The sequence below is a fragment of the Geotrypetes seraphini genome, chromosome 2, assembly GCF_902459505.1.
Source record: "Geotrypetes seraphini chromosome 2, aGeoSer1.1, whole genome shotgun sequence".
NCBI classification, from domain to species: Eukaryota; Metazoa; Chordata; class Amphibia; order Gymnophiona; family Dermophiidae; genus Geotrypetes; species Geotrypetes seraphini.
The window spans coordinates 256,352,335-256,370,319 of NC_047085.1; the positions used below are offsets into that span (position 1 = coordinate 256,352,335).

The 17,985-nt window shown below is 46.0% G+C and overlaps 1 protein-coding gene across 3 annotated transcripts in view; it reads right to left on the reverse strand.

Moving 5' to 3' along the window:
- DDX17 (DEAD-box helicase 17) overlaps positions 1–17,985 on the reverse strand; it is a 185,982-nt gene that overhangs the window by 141,252 nt on the left and 26,745 nt on the right. For all 3 annotated transcript variants that reach the window (XR_004537952.1, XM_033929439.1, XM_033929438.1), the window contains exon 2: positions 12,171–12,348. Coding sequence is in view for 2 of the 3 variants with exons in the window: in XM_033929439.1 (XP_033785330.1) it covers positions 12,171–12,348 (178 nt within the window). In the remaining variant the exon portion in view is untranslated. The remainder of the gene's footprint in view (positions 1–12,170; positions 12,349–17,985) is intronic.

Genomic DNA, 17,985 nt, shown 5'->3' on the forward strand with positions numbered 1-17,985 from the left:
TCGAAGAAAGCTATGCACTATCAAAAAATGCAATGAATAAAAGCACGACTCCCTATTTCTCCTCCCAGGAAGAAGGAAGGAAAAGTGAGCTAGTCATAAAAGAAAGGATGACACCCCCTAGAAAGAATTGTGGTACCGACTGAACTGATACCCCAGATAATGGAAATCAGAAATAAGAATCCCCGCTGAACAAGGCCTGCAACTCGGAAAACTGCAGAGCCGAAACCAAAGCCACAAGAAACCCCGTGGTCAACGGCACAAGGAGGAAATGACGCCTACAGGAAACTGCGAAGAAGTACCGGAAGATTGCACTCCAGACAGGGCTTTTAAGAGGTGTACAAATATACCATGCTCCGTTCAGGAACGGAACTACATGAAGCTGAAAAGTAATCGAAGAGCAATATACCTAGCCCCGGTAACCAGCTATGAATAACACTTGAAGTTGAAGGGAATGGAACGCTAAGCCCTTGGCAATACCCCTTTGCCAAAAAGTAACTATGTAAGGGTGCAAAGTTGAGAAGTATCCAAAAGGAAGCAGAATCCACAGGTGAAGACGTCTGTAGTGCCAGGATAAGAGAAGAAACAACCCGCTGCGCATAACCCTTACACGTCAGTCAGGACTTCTCAAAAGCAAGGTCGTAATACCAAAGTAGTACGAATATCCATGTCGATCGGACCCTAGGTGAGCAAATCCGGAGATACCAGGAAACGTCATAGTCCAGCTGTCGAAAGAGTCATCCGATCCGCATAGCAAGGATGGCGTAGCCAAGCCAGAATTCTACAAATACAGTGCCCGGAAAGCAAGCTGGAGATGGCAAATCTAAGCCATCATCAGCCAGGGGAAAACACTGAAAAAGAGAAACCAGAGGTGAGAAAGAAGCCACGCTGTTTCCCCCCTCTAACTCCCACGCCCTGTGCTAGGAAGTATTGAATCGTGAGACGAGACCAAGAGGTCTAGTACCAGGAGATCTCACGTCCATAAAAAGAGCTGGAACGCCTGAGCCAAAATTCCCAATATCCAGGATGTAGAAGATTTCACTATCACTAACGTGCACACTTGCTAGAGCGTACACAGTGCTGAACACTGTAACATGCAAGAAATGGGTCATGGTCAGATTGCACGGAGAGAAAGTCTATCCAAACTCTTTTCTTGACCCCTAAAATGATCTGCCAACAGAAGAGGAAGATGAGGGTCTACCCATCGAAGTAGAATAACAACTGTACCCGGCAATGGAGTACAGCACCTACTGCCCAAGCTGTAGAGAAATACCCCCATCAAAATACCGACTGAAAGGCCCTCAGCGGCATTCCGGAAGAAGGGTCTGAAGCTCCAGAAAGGTAGCCTGACCACGCTCAAGAGTAGAAGAATGAACAAGTACGGAGTCGACCCTGAAGACCAGACTCCTGAAGCTGAGGATGGAAGGCACCGAGTCCCCCCAACCCAAAAGCCCAGGATGTATGGTGGCCATGAGCTAGTCCAGCAAAGACCGAGGCATGCCTTTTAAAAGAGAAATCTCGCTGAGCCACCAAAACATACAGAGCGATGCATGAGGAGCCTATCAACTAATCGGAGCCCTGAGAAACCGGGCACCACCAGAACAAGGGCGACTGCTGTAGCGTTATAATGGGAAAGCAAGCCGAAGTTCCCAGTGCGGTCAACAAGAGAATTCCATACTCTGAGTCATGGTGACCAAAGAAACCTGCAAACCTGAGACTGTGACCCATCGCCCAAGTTTCTGGGAAGAACACATGTCTCTCCCATAGGAACAAAAAAATATCTCCTCGACATACCTATAAATAGTACAGGAGAAAAGAGCGCTGTGCAAATTTCGAAGATTCACGTCCAAAGAACTGAGGAAAGAAATCACCCTGTTCGTGTCAGTCAAATGGCCCGACTGAAAGACGTCCGAATCCAGCATTCAGTTAAGAAGAAAGTAGGTGAATCACCTGGTAGCGCCAAAACAGTACCTCTGGCCACATTTTCTAAAATTTTTTTGAACCTTGGATAGGAGAAATGGCACATGCCAAAATTGAAAGCGCTGCCCAAAGAGAGACAAGCAACTAACTGCCAAGGTATTGAATCCATGATTGCCACCCCTCCATATTATATCATTAAATTGATGCCGTCTATCCCGCCAATACCTCTCAGTCTAGGTGGATTACAACAAGAGGGTGCCTCGGCACTGCCCTGGAGAATGCATGGGTAAAAGAGGTATGTGGCGGGATCAGGGAGGGTCAATCAGGAATTGCTAGATCAATTTAACAAATGACTGGAAGAGAAACCGGAAAAGCGTTCATCCGGGACACCGCTGCAATGACAGGTTGTCCAGAGTGAGGCGCTATCAATCCAATGGAGATATATCGGACACAATATATACCAGCAAGGCCACTAGACCGTCCCATTTAGGGGCCAGATTGGAAAAGAGAGACTGCACGCCGCTTGGATACAGAAAGAATTGGAGCGGAGTATCCTTTACCATGAAATAGGGGAATGCCGGAAAGGCCTGTGCAACAGCAGAGGAACATGAAAAGCACAGGAAAGGAAGAAAGGTATTTCCCCTACCATAAGCGGATAAGTTCCGCCAGGGCACCTAGCACTGCCGCCCCAAAACTGAGTTCAGTGCCCCTCAGTGAAGGACCTGTACCTGGCAGGCAGAAAGAGAAAACACCATGTCCAAAATACACTGCAGGGATGATGCAAACTGACAAACAGCCCTGTCTCCCCTCTCAGAAAGCCGTTCATCACATGGCTACTAGGGAACGACCCCGCGCATAACAATGCGAAGAGGGGAAAAAAAGAAATAGGTGAGCTGATTAACATACGTCAGGAAAAGACGATAGCCGCACAAGGCTGTTGAGTATCTCGACAAACACAGGACCCTGCATTGATCCAGATACAAACAAAACCTAGTCCTGCCCACTTGAAAAGTGAAGGTGCCACCAGGTAACCCCACATTACTAAGAGCGCATAGCCCCAACAGGAAACTCAGCACGCCAGTACAAGGCGGTTTATTTTTATTTTATTTATTTATTTATTTTATTTGTAAATTCTATATCCCTTGTATTATCATCAGTAAGTGTACAAAATCACTTAAACTCTCCAGCAATATAATAGACATACATATGACAAGGAAATATTGTAATAGCACCACCTGATACCAGCAGCGGACCCCAAGGCGCAAATAAGAGGCAACAGCCAACAGGCAGAACTCTTACCACACCGGGACCCCGGGATGCAGGAGGAGAGATCCGAACCAAGACCCAGGTATCCCTCCCCCGCCGCTGACCGTCCCAGCGGCAAAGCACCTCCTGCTGACCCAGCGCCGAGACAAGCTGTAACCAAGGGGCCAATTGCCTAATGGACTCCCTCTCCAGCGCCCTCAGGCAAGGCAGGATGGCTCCCAGACCCCAAAGAAGCACTTCGGGAGAGAGTCCCACCGCCGCGTGAACAGCAACTGTACCTGCAACCCCCGACACAGTCAAGACCAGAACCGGGAGACTGGGGAGGCGCAGAGATAAGGCCACAGCTGAAAACAGGCGCCAATAACGCAGTGGCTCTGCCGCCAGCGTCGGAGCAGAAGCGCAAGCCACCCGCTCGCTGAAAGGCACTGACTCCACAAGCGCGACTCACTCGGCGGCTTGAACACCGCCGCGGCACCCACTGCGCACAGGACAGCCCCAGTGAACAGGCCGCAAAAATCAGGTCTCTCCCGCCCATGCACAAAAACAAGCTCGCAGCTCCCGCGCGCGGGAAAACACCGATATGAACAACAGTGTCCAAGACACCAAACAGAAGGCCTTAACTGAAAAAAAGCACACATTGCAAATGAAAAACTCCCCATACTGCACAGTATTCCTGCCCTAACAAGGCTTAGAAGATGAGGAAAGCTAGTTGGAAGGCACGCGACCGCACAGCTGCAGGTACTCCAGAACAAGCACAAAACCAACACAAATCCGTAGGTCCAAGACAACCGCAAAATAATATAACCCGCAGGGCAATGCAACAAAGGGATACTCACAACCAGGCTTACAGGACTGACAGACACCGGTAGACACCGGTTGAGCACCCCTGAGAATGCATAACTGCAAATAGCAAATGGTCTCTTTCTTTTTTTTTTTTTTTCAAGGGAAAGAAGAAAAATTAGAGACCCAGCTAACCCCTCTATCACTTGAGGGAGGGTGAGGCAGGGACAAGGGGGGGGCCCAAGTGTAACCTCTAAAGCCGGCACCGTCCAGCCGGACACCCCTGTCTCACTGAAGAGGGAAACCTCAACAGGAGAAATAAAATTGCTGCCTCACTGAAGAGCAAACCTCAACAGGAGAAAAATAATTGCTGCCTCACTGAAGAACAAACCTCAACAGGAGAAAATATTTATCCAGCCACAGCCAGAATCCAGGAGCTAGTGGAACAGTGACTTTCCCCTGCTGGGAGATAGAGCATACTGATGAGACAGGAGGAGTGCCAGCCAATAGGACCACCTGTTAATCAGTTTCTCTATCTCCGCCTGCTGGTAGATGTGGGCTATCCCATTGGTCTCTGGATTCATCTGCTGCTGTTGCTAGGGAAACTGATATGGTTCTCCAAACTAGTGGTGGAAAAAATAAAGGCAAAAGAATTGACGTTTATGAAATATACAAAAACTCAAGAAGAGGTGTACAGAAAGGAATAGCGGATGAAACTGAAAGTCAAGAGAAAAAAAACATCTGGCGAAAGCACAAGCGGAAGAGCAAATGGCTATAAATATAAAAAAGGGAGACAAATTTTTTCTGGTATATTAGTGAAAGGAGAAAGAAAAATGGAATTACGAAAATGAAAAAAGGTATGAATCGCTATGTGAAGAATGATTAGGACAAAGCAAATGTGCTAAATAAATACTTCTGTTCAGTATTGACAGAAGAAAAACATGGAGAAGGACCACAATTGGTTAGCAAAGTTACACCTGAGAATGGAGTGGATGCTGCACCATTCACGGAAGAAAGTCTTTATGAACAACTTGAAAAAACTGAAGGACAAAGCTATGCCTCTCCTTCTAATAAAATGATAGAAAAAAAAAACTGATTGTAGATGGGATAAACTACACTATCGATCCAGAAATTAAAATTTTGGGTGTTTACCTGGATAAGAATTTAACTATGAAACCATTTACAAATGCCTTGGTTAAAAAAAAATCTTTCTTCACTCTTTGGAAGTTATGTACGATTAACGGCCTCTTTTACAAAGCCGTGCTAGCGGCTGCTGCGCGGCAATAGCCCCAAAGCCCTTTAAATCTCTATGGGCTTTGGGGCTGCTAGCGCGGCTTTGTAAAAGAGGCCATAAGTCTTTTTTTTTAGTCCCATTGCATTTAGAATTCTTGTCCAATCTCAGGTACTTAGTATACTGGACTACTGTAATTCAGTTCATTTGGCAGGTCTTCAGTCAAATTTGCATAGATTGCACAAAATCCAGAATGCGGCTGTGCGTCTAATTTTTGATTTGAAAAAAATCAGATCATGTTACTCCATACTACAGACAACTCCATTGGTTGCCTTTTGAGGCCAGGGTTTGGTTTAAATTTGGGATGCTCTGTTATAAAGCCGTATATGGTCAGGCACCTGGTTATTTACTAGAACATTTTACATTTTTAAGGCGGTTCCTCCACTAAGGATGACTTCATTGTTTGTGTTCCCTCCAGTGTGAGGATGTCTTTACAAGAAATTTCTGCATCAAACATTGCATATCAGGCTGCTAATTGAGATTCGGATCTGCCTATTTTGTTTACTTCTTCGATTTCATATATGCTTTTCTGAAAACTATTAAAGACATCTCTTTTTGTAAAATTCTTAGGAAAGTAAGGAAGATGATATTTCTCTTGTATTTCACTGTGATGTACAGTCTTTTGATGATGTAAACCGCATCGATCTGGAAGGTATTGCGGTCGAGAAATCTATTTTAATGTAATGTAATATCAAGGGAGCTCCGAGAGGTTCTGGTGGGTATGCTTAAAGATTTGTTCGATACATCTTTAGAAACAGGAGAGGTTCCGCGAAATTGGAGAAGAGTAGAAGTAGTCCCTCTACATAAAAGTGTTTGCAGAGATGAAGCGGGAAACTACAGGCCAGTAAGCCTCACTTCAGTTATTGGAAAAATAATCAAAACATCGCTGAAGGAAAGAATGGTGAAAATTTTAGAATCTAAATGATTACAAGATCCGAAGCAACATGGGTTTACTAAAGGTAAATCATGCCAAATGGATCTAATTGAATTCTTTAGAAACATAGAAATTGACGGCAGATAAGGGCCACGGCCCATCCAGTCTGCCCACCCTACTGACCCTCCCCTTCCTTTATTTTGCGAATAGATCCCACGTGTCGATCCCATTTGGCCTTAAAATCAGGCACGCTACTGGCCTCAATCACCTGAAGTGGAAGACTATTCCAGCGATCAACCACCCTTTCGGTGAAAAAGAATTTCCTGGTGTCACCACGCAGTTTCCCGCCTCTGATTTTCCACGGATGTCCTCTTGTTGCCGTGGGACCCCTGAAAAAGAAGATATCCTCCTCTGCATCGATGCTGCCTGTGAGATACTTGAACGTCTCGATCATGTCTCCCCTCTCTCTGCGCTCCTCGAGCGAGTATAATTTATCTAACCATTCTTCGTAAGGGAGATCCTTCAGTCCCGAGACCATCCGGGTGGCCATTCTCTGGACCGACTCCAGCCTCAGCACATCCTTACGGTAATGCGGCCTCCAGAATTGTACACAGTATTCCAGGTGGGGTCTCACCATGGATCTATACAGAGGCATAATGACTTCAGGCTTACGGCTGACGAAGCCCCTGCGTATGCAACCTATGATTTGTCTTGCCTTGGAAGAAGCTTGCTCCACTTGATTGGCAGCCTTCATGTCCTCACTGACGATCACCCCTAAGTCCCGTTCTGCTACCGTTCTTGTTAGGATCTCGCCATTAAGGGTACAAGTCCTGCATGGATTTTGGGTACCCAGGTGCATAACTTTGCATTTTTTGGCATTGAAGCTGAGCTGCCATGTCTTAGACCAGGTCTCTATTAAGAGTAGATCGTGCATCATGTTGTCGGGCATTGAATTTTTTCCTATTGTACTTTTGCCTACTACATTGCTTAGTTTGGCATCATCGGCAAATAATGTTATCTTACCTCGGAGCCCTTCTGCCAAGTCCCTTATAAAGATATTGAATAGTATCGGGCCTAAGACAGAGCCCTGGGGCACCCCACTGATCACCTCCGCCATTGCAGAGGGGGTGCCGTTCACCATCACCCTTTGAACCCTGCCTCCAAGCCAGTTCCCAACCCACTTCGTCAATGTGTCGCCCAATCCTATGGAACTCATCTTGCTTAGCAACCTGCGATGAGGTACGCTATCGAATGCCTTGCTAAAATCTAGGTATACGATGTCCAGGGACTCTCCAACATCTAACTTCCCCGTCACCCAGTCAAAGAAGCTGATCAGGTTGGATTGGCAGGATCTCCCCTTAGTAAATCCATGTTGACGGGGATCCCGTAGGTTCTCTTCATTCAGGATTGTATCCAATTGGTGTTTGATAAGAGTTTCCATTAGTTTGCTCACTATTGATGTGAGACTCACTGGTCTGTAGTTTGCCGCTTCTGTCTTGGAGCCTTTCTTGTGGAGTGGAATAACGTTAGCCTTCTTCCAGTCCAACAGGACGCTACCTGAACTAAGGGAAAGGTTGAAGAGCGCTGACAGCGGCTCCGCCAAGACATCACTTAACTCCCTGAGCACCCTGGGGTGCAGATTGTCCGGTCCCATTGCCTTGTAAACCTTGAGCTTTGACAGCTCCATGTAGACACTGTTGGGCGTGAATTTGAAATCGCTAAATGGGTCTATTGAGTCAGCCCTTGTCTGTAGCTGAGGTCCATGCCCCGGCGCTTCTCGGGTGAAGACAGAGCAGAAGTATTCATTTAACAGTTGGGCTTTTTCTGAGTCCTTTTCCACATAGTCTCCGTCTGGTTTTCTTAGACGTACTATTCCCCCTGAGTTTTTACTTCTGTCACTGATATACCTGAAGAATGATTTATCTCCCTTCTGGATGTTCTTTGCTAGAGATTCCTCCATGTTGAATTTAGCTTCCCTGACTGCTGTTTTGACGGCTTTTGACTTGGTCAGGTATTCTGCTCTGGAGTCCTGTTCCCTTGATTGTTTGTAAGAGATGAATGCTTTTTTCTTTTCTTTGATGAGGTCTGAGATCTCTGCAGTGAACCACTGTGGTTTATTGTTTCTACGGCGTTTACTTACCAGCTTAACATAACAGTTCGTCGCTTCCTGTATGGTGGCTTTCAAAGTCGACCACATTTCTTCCACACTATCGGTTTCTGCTTAGCTTTGAAGCATCTGGTGAACAAAGTCACCCATCTCTTGGAAGTTTGTGTCCTTGAATTTGAGGACCTTGGTTAGTGTTGCAGATTTATTGAAGCCTTTCCCAAGATTGAACCATATCATGTTGTGGTCGCTGGAGGCCAATGTGTCTCCCACCGAGACTTCTGTGACACTTTCACCATTGGTAAGTAACAGGTCCAGTATTGCCTGATCCCTTGTTGGTTCCAACACCAATTGCCTGAGATGTGCTCCCTTCAAGGAGTTTAATAACCTCCTGCTGCTGCCGGAAGCAGCGGTAAGTGTGCCCCAATCAACATCAGGCATGTTGAAGTCACCTAACAATACTGTGTCCCCACGCAAGGTGATATTCTCTATATCTCCAATCAATTCCATATCCAGGTCATCCTGTTGTTTTGGGGGTCTGTAAATAACGCCAAGATACAGGCATTTGTCCTTCCCTCTGGCCAAATTAACCCAAAGGGATTCCCCAGTGTATTGGACATCTGTGATTCTTGTGACCTTAATGTCATCCTTTGTATATAATGCTACACCTCCTCCCAATCTGCCCTCCCTGTCCCGGCGAAGCAGGTTGTAACCTGGTATGACCATGTCCCATCCATGAGAGTCTGTGAGCCAGGTCTCAGATATTGCCGCCACATCCAGGTCGGCATTCCTTATTTCTGTTTCCAGATCCAGTATCTTGTTTCCCAAGCTATGTGCGTTAACGTACATAGCTTTCCATGTTATGTTTTTATTATGTCTTAGTGGGGATATTCCTGTTTGAATTACTTGGATGCTTTTAGCATTATTCACATACTTTGTATTCTCCCTAGACCCAGAGCTATATCTTGTACCTGACCCGGACTCCCCAGACCCAGAGCTACAGTGTGTACCTATCCCAAATACGGAAATGTGTGTATCTTGTGGGGGAGTTCCCGCATGGGCTACTTGAACTCCTTCCACACTATTTGCAATGTGTATACCCCCGCTGGACCCAGTCTTGCAATGTGTACTGCCCTTAGTCCCGGAATTACAGTGTGTACACTCCCCTAACCAAGAATTGCAATGTGTACTCCTCCTAGATCCAGAATTACAATGTGACCCAGAATTATCATGTGACCAAGAACTACATGTGACCAGAATTACAATGTGACCAAGAACTGTATCATGGAAATATGCTAGATGTTATTTACTTAGATTTCAGCAGAGCCTTTGACACGGCTCCTCATAGGAGGAGACTCTTAAACTCCATGGGCTGAAGTTAGGGTCCAAAGTGGTGAACTGGATTAGAAGTTGGTTGACAGGCAGACGACAGAGAGTGGTGGTTAATGGAATTCGCTCAGAGGGAAATGTGAGCAGTGGAGTGCCTCAGAGGTCGATGCTGGGGTTGATTCTGTTCAATATGTTTGTGAACGACATTGCTGAAGGTTTAAGGTAAGGTTAGCCTTTTTGAGGATGTTACCAAGATTTGTAACAGAGTGGTCACCCCGGAGGGAGTGGAAAACATGAAAAAGGATCTGCAAAAGTTAGAAGAATGGTCTAACATCTGGCACCTAAAATTCAATGCGAACAAGTGCAGAGTGATGCATTTGGAGGGTATAAATCAGAGGGATCCATATGTGCTGGGAGATATGAGGCTGATAAGCACTGACAGAGAGAGGGACCTTGGGGTGGTTGTGTCCAAGGATCTAAACAGTGTGATAAGGCGGTGGCTGCAGCCAGAAGGATGCTAGGCTGTATAGAAAGAGGAATAACCAGCAGAAGGGAGGTGTTGATGCCCCTATATAGGTCATTGGTGAGGCCGCACTTGGGAGTATTGTTTTCGGTTCTGGAGGGCATCTCTGGTGAAGGATATAAAGACTTGAAGTGGTACAGAGGAAGGCGACGAAAATGGTAAGGGGTTTGAACCAAAAGTAGTATGAGAAGAGACTGGAAGACCTAAATATGTATCTGAGGAGAGGAGGGAGATATGATGATACAGACTTTTAAATACAGTCAAACCTCGGTTTGCGAGTGTTTTGCAAGACAAGCAAAACACTCAAGCAAACTTTAACTCACAAAATGAGTGTTGACTCGATAAGCAAGCACGGCCAACCCCCAAACCCTTACCTCCAGTGACATTACCAACCAACGCCAGCACCACCGCCTTGAAACAAGAAGTGCAATCAAAAGGGGGTGGAGCTTGGATGACGGCATGGACGCAGTGGCAGACTGGGCTCACAACAAAGCCTGCTCAAGAAGGACAAGCACTTGCTGGCTGGGGGGTTGCTGGCAGCTGGTGTTGGCGGAGGCCCCAGGGTCAGCATGGGACTCGGGGTGAGTCCAGCATGGGTGGGCCAGCGTCTGGAGAGTCCCGGAGGGGGGTGGCACATGAACAGCAGGACCAACAGTGCCTATCCGGGCTTGGCGGCGGCAAATCATCACCACCCGCAGCGACATGAGCGCCCTGCAGTACAGCCCCCTCTCCAGTTCCCAGAGCTACGTGAGAATCAGTGAACAGTGGCAGAGTCCTCCCTGAGATAGCTGGAGGAGCCGCATGGAGAGGTCCGTGACTGAGGCAGCGGTGGGGGCATTGCTAATGGTAATTAAGTTTTTGGGATGTGGAACAAATTGTCCAAGTTCCCATTAATTCTTATGAGGAAAGTTGCTTTGATATACGAGCATGCTTCTGTGTACTACTGTACTTGAAATGTATTAATATAGAACCAAATCTTTTCCAGAGAAAATGGTAAAACTAGAAGGTATAATTTGATATTGCAGGAAGATTCAGGAACAATGTTAGGAAATTATTTTTTTACGGAGAGAGTAATAGATGCCTGAAATGCCCTCCCGAGGGAAGTGGTGGAGAAAAAAATGGTGATGGAATTCAAAAAAGTGTGGGATAAACATAGAGGATCTCTAATTAGAAAACAAAGATGTAAATTAAAGAACAAAGGCCGGTACTGGACGGGAACTCCACTAACTTGGAACATGAGGATGTTATTGGACAGACTTTATGGTAGATATCCTGCAAAAAGGATGGTTGGATAGGCTAGAATGAGCTTGGACGGTAACTTCAGCATTTGGAACCTAGGACAATACTAGGTGGAGTCTATGACCCAGAAATTTATCATATATTTTTAATGGGTATAACTAACAGGCATACTGGATGGACCATTCAGGTCTTCATCTGCCGTCATTTACTGTTACTATGAAGTACAGCAGAGGCACAGAGAAAAAATCTGGAGTGGTTTTCTTCTGCAGATGGAACACAGCCATGGAGACACTACCCATCTTTCTAGAATGTCTCATCTATTGCACTGGAAACACTGTTTTCAACTATTAGAAACACTTATTAATAAAGACACTTCCTGCATTTCAGTCTAATTAAAGTAAAACATATTCCAGAAATATCAAAGAAGAGACAAGTTAATTTAATCATTAATTTTTAATGAAACATAGAAACATAATGGCAGATAAATGCCAAATGGCCCATCTAGTCTGCCCATCCGCAGAGTGTTCTAATGGACCGTTCTGCCGTCATTTACTATGTTACAATATATTAGTTTTACCAAACTGTTAGTCTCATATAGGGTATAAGAAAAAGTAGATCAAATACATGAAGAATAGATGGGACATCCACGTGGGATCCCTACGAAGGTCGAGCTAAGGAACTAAGTCATCAGCACTCAGACTTAATGGGGTGGGTCAGTAGAGTGGGCAGACTTGATGGGCTGTAGTCCTTTTCTGCCGTCATCTTTCTATGTTTCTATGTTTCTAATATCAAAACTTTAAACGATACTGTGACAGGAATGCATTCATCCCTGGAAACAAAAACTTACAGCTGTCAACCGGGTAACTTCTGGATGCTCTGCATAGAAATTCTTCTCAAATTTTGGCAGCTCACTCAAATCCCATTTCTTTTTACGGAGACGCTCTCCAGGATTGCCAAATTTTTTGGGGGGTGGTAGGCCACCGCCACCACCACCACGGATTGAACCAAACCTGGGACCACCATGGCTGAAATATAAATACATAAAAATTAAAACACAGAACTACTATTGAGCCCATCCATAAGTCCCTCTGAAATTCGCCAAATTAGCTCTATCATTCAGTTTAACAAACTTGTTTCTTGCAAGCTTATTCATTTTGCTGATTTTATTTTCAGATTATTTTGTTGATATTGTATTGTTTTAAGTTTTTATTGTGTGTGTCTTCATTGTAACCTGCCTAGAAGGAGAAATTAGATTCTTACCTGCTAATTTTCTTTCTTTTAGTCTCTCCAAACTGGCACAGTTCACTGGCATAGCTCATCATGACCAGCAGGTGGAGACTGAGAAATCTTTGGCAGTAGTACAAGTAACTGCGCAGCCCCTATCCTAACCAGTCTGTAGAATAGCCAGGCAGAACTAAGAGGTACTAAACATAACAGTAACAACACTCCCAACAGGAGTAACAACTAACAGAGCAATACCACTGGAAATTGAATAGAAATACCTTCAGCAAAACATCCCCACAGCTTCCCAGCTGAGCCAAAGCCACTGTTCTTGTCATCTCCTCTACCCTACTAAAAACACAAGATCCTGCAGAAAAAAACACACAATTCACACATATCCCGAAAGAATGACAGACAGACTGTGCCGGTCTACAGAGACTAAAAGAAATAAAATTAGCAGGTAAGAACCTAATTTTTTCTTCTTCTTTAGCCTCTCTCCAGACCAGCACAGTTCACTGATGGGACTTACCAAAGCAGTACCTATCATGGGTGGGAACCCTTTAGAGCTGCACCAGAACATGCTCACCGAACACCGCATCCCAACACGCCTGAATGTCCACACGGTAGTGACGCACAAAGAAATGGAGAGACAACCAAACCGCAGATTTAAAGACATCCAGCAGAGGCACAAGAGAAGACTCAGCCCAAGAAGCTGCCTAACACCAAGTGGAAAAGCAGACAAAGCCGCAAGCTGAACCCGGAGAGAAGACCAGGGCAGACCCCTGTCCAGGCCATTCTGCAAGAACTCTAAGATGTGAGACAAAGAAGGGCAAAGGGAAGCCATACCATGTATAGAACACCACTCCTCAAAGAGACACCATACTCACACATAAGCCCAAGAGGTGGAAAGTCTCTGTGAACCCAAGAGGGTGGAGATCACCTTATCTGAATAACCTCGTGGTCATTAAGTCCATTACTGGCTGGCCCCAAACCTGTAAAATCAACTCGAAAACCCAAGACCAAGAAACCACTCGCTGGGATCGAGCACGTGACTACTGAGTAAGTCCGCCTGGACATTCTCCAGTCCTGCTATGTGAGAAGCTGAGATATCCAGAAGATGAGTCTCTGCCCAAATCATGAGCAGAGAAGCCTCCTGTGCCACTAAACAACTCTTGGTTCCCCCTTGACGATTGACATAAGCCACTGCAAACTCAAGTGTATATACACAAATGCAAGGAGGCTAAAGAATAAGATGGGGGAATTGGAAACTATGGCACAAAAAGATAACCTTGACATCATCGGCATCACGGAAACATGGTGGAAAGAGGAAAACGTCTGGGACACTGTGCTACCAGGATACAAGCTATACCACAGAGACAGAGTAGGTCAAAAAGGTGGGGGTATTGCCCTATACGTCAAAGAGGGAATTGAGTCTACCGGAGAGAACATGCCGGAAATGAAAAATAAGGTAGAGTCTCTATGGACCAAAATTCCGGGAACAAATGGAATGGAAACAAATATTGGCATCTACCACCGACCTCCAGGGCAGTCTGAAGAAACTGATGGAGAAATGATGGACGAGATTAAACGCAACTGCAAGGGAGGCAACACAGTTATCATGCTGACTTAAATTTTCTGGGGATAGACTGGAACCTAGGCATCTCCGGCTGCGGTAGGGAGACCAAGTTCCTGGATGCTGTAGGCGATTGCTTCCTGGAACAACTTGTCAAGGAAAATACGAGAGGAAATGCAATTCTGGACTTAATTCTAAATGGACGAGGACTGGCAAAAGGTGTAGAAGTAGAAGGGATGCTGGGAAGCAATGATCACAACATGATCCACTTCAACCTGGACAAAGGGGCAAAACATCAATCCAGAACGAAGGCCATGGCACTGAACTTCCGAAAAGGGAATTACGAAGGGATGAGACTCATGGTGGGGAAGAAGATAAAGAAGAGGATAAGCAATATAAAAATGCAAAATCTATTTATACTGCGTAGGGATCCAAGAGGACAAAGAACAAGGAACCGGCGTGGCGAAAGAAGCGATCAGAGACAATAAGACTTTGTTTAAGGAATGGAAAAGTTTAAAAATGGACAAAAACTGGAAAAAGCACAAACAACATCAAAGCAGGTGCTATGAGGTATAAGAGGTGCCAAAAGAGACTATGAGGAAAAAATAGCCAAGGAGGCAAAAAACTTCAAGCCATTCTTTCGCTATATTAAGGGGAAACGACCCGCGAAGGAAGCAGTGGGGCCATTGGATGATCATGAAATAAAGGGAGTGCTAAAGAAGGACAAAGCCATCGCTGACAAACTGAACACATTTTTTGTGTCTGTATTTACCGAAGAGGATATGCACAACATACTAGAAGCCGAAGGCTATACGCAGGAAACAAAGACTGAAAACTAACTGGGTTGATGGTCAGTCTATTAGAGGTATGCAGGCAGATTGGTAGGCTTAAAAATGATAAATCCCCTGGACCAGATGGCATCCATCCGAGGGTAATAAAGGAACTGAAAGGGGTTATAGCTGAACTGCTTCAACTAATAGCCAATCTGTCGATCAAATCAGGAAGGATTCCGGAAGACTGGAAAGTGGCAAATGTTACACTGATCTTCAAGAAAGGTTTGAGGGGAGATCCGGGAAACTACAGACCAGCGAGTCTGACCTCGGTATCAGGAAAGATGGTAGAGGCGCTGATAAAGGACCACATCACTGATCACCTTGACGGACACAATCTGATGAGGACCAGCCAGCACAGCTTCAGCAAAGGAAGATCTTGCTTGACGAACTTGCTGCACATCTTTGAGGGAGTTAACAGGCAGATAGACAAGGGTGACCCAGTCGACATTGTATATCTGGATTTTCAGAAGGCATTCAACAAGGTGCCGCATGAACTACTTCGAAAAATTGCGAGCCATGGAATCAAGGGTGAAATACTCACGTGGATTAAAAACTGGTTGGCGGATAGGAAACAGAGTGGGGGTAAACGGACAATACTCGGACTGGAAAAGCATCATGAGTGGAGTGCTGCAGAGTTCGGTGCTTGGACTCATGCTCTTCAATATATTTATAAACGAACTAGAAATTAGTACGACGAGCGAGGTGATAAAATTTGCAGACGATACGAAGTTATTCAGAGTAGTGAAGACACAGAAGGATTGCAAAGACATGCAACGTGACATAAATACGCTTGAGAAATGGGCTGCGATATGGCAAATGAGGTTTAAAGTGGATAAGTGTAAGGTGATGCATGTCGGTAACAAAAATCTTATTCACGAATACAGGATGTCCGGTGTAGTACTCGGAAAGACTCCCTAGGAAAGAGACTTGGGAGTACTGGTTGACAAGTCAATGAAGCCATCTGCGCAATGTGTGGCAGCAGCAAAAAGGGCGAACAAAATGCTAGGAATGATTTTGAAGGGGATCATGAACAGATCGTAGAAGATTATCATGCTGCTGTACTGGGCAATGGTATGCCCCCACCTGGAATACTGCGTCCAGCACTGGTCGCCGTACATGAAGAAGGACACAGTACTACTTGAAAGGGTCCAGAGAAGAGATGGTTAAGGGGCTGGAGGAGTTGCCGTAGAATGAGATTAGAGAAACTGGGCCTCTTCTCCCTTGAAAAGAGGAGACTGAGAGGGGACATGATCGAAACATTCTAGATAATGAAGCGAATAGACTTAGTAGACAGACAGGTTGTTCACCCTTTCCCAAGGTAAGGAGAACGAGAGGGCACTCTCTAAAGTTAAAATGGAATAGTTTCCGTACAAATGTTAAGGAAGTTCTTCTTTACCCAGAGAGTGGTGGAAAACTGGAACACTCTTCCCGAGGCTGATATAGGGGAAAACACCCTCCAGGAATTCAAGATAGTTAGACAAGCTCCTGCTAAACCAGAACGTACACATGTAAGGCTAGACTCGGGGCACTGGTCTTTGACATAAGGGTTGCCACGGGAACGGACTGTTGGGCACAATGGACCACTGGTCTGACCCAGCAGCAGCAATTCTTATGTTCAATTTGCTCTTCAAAAACGTCTGGAACGCTAGTAATGCCAACTGGATGGCTCTGATCTCCAAAACATTGATTGACCAGGACGCCTCCTCCGGAGACCAGCTGCCCTGAGCCGAGCGACCAAAACACTGAGCTCCTCAACCGAGGAGAGTGACGTCCATGATAAGCACCGTCCACCGAGGTTAATCCAGACTCACTCCCTGCACTAGATTGTAAGATTGTAGCCACCAGCAGAGGCTGCGACAAACTAACCCCTAAAGTGGAGTGGGAGAGTTTCAAGTTTATTAGGTTTGTGCATCCGAGATAACCACCACCAAAGAAGAGCATACTGAAGTGGGCGCATGTGAGCCCAAACCCACCTGATCTAGGGAGGCCGTCACTGATCCTCAAGACCTGCAGAAAATCCTGCGCTCGAGGACACCGACAATCCATCAGGAAGCAAATCTGTGACTATAACTTGCACACTTGGGCTTCTGGAAGGAAGACTCTCCCCAGGCAGGTGTCGAAGAGAACCCCAAGGTACTCCAGGCGCTGAAACAAATCCAACTGGCTCTTGGACAAGTTGACCACCCATCCCAGTGACTGCAGGAACTCCACAACCTGAAACCCAGATCTCATGAAAGGACTTTGCTCAAATCAACCAGTTGTCCAGAAGGGATGAAATAGGATGCCATCCCTGCGTAAAGCCGCTGCTACCACAACCATAATCTTGGTAAAAGTCCATGGAGCCATGGTCAGACCAAAAGGAAGCGCACAAAACTGATAGTGCTGTCCCAAAATCACAACGCGAAGGAAACGCTGATGGGAGGCCCAAATCAGAACATGCATGTAGGCCTCCGTCAGATCAAGGGAAGTCAGGAACTCTCCAGGCTGGACTGCGAGAATGGCAGATCTCAGGGTCTCCATGCGTAAAGATGGGACTCAGAGCGCCCTGTTGACACCTTTCAGATCCAAAATGGGACTAAATAACCCCTCTTGGGCACCACGAATTAAATGGAATACTTGCCGGTGCAAACCTCCTGAGGGGGCACTGAGACTATTGCCTTGAGGTCGAGCAAGCTTTGCAGCACTTGACGAAAAGCTGGCGTCTTCCAAGCTCCTTGACAAGGAGAAGAGAGGAAACGATCTGCCAAGGACGGGGAAAATTCCAAAGCATAACCGTCCAAAATTACTTTCAGGACCCACTGATCCGTTGTGATCTAGGCCCTTCCCTGGTGAAACTCCCGCAATTGTGCTCCCACCGGCACGAGGGGAAGAGCCTGCAAGGAGTCATTGCACCGGGCAGGTGGCAAATGGGTCTCCGGAGGAGTCATGATCATGCCCCCAGAGGGCACCCCAAAAGACTGCATGCACTGAAAGAAACGGTCCCTGCAGGAAAAGAAGTCACCCCCCCCCCTCACCAGGGTGGAATCGACAAAAAT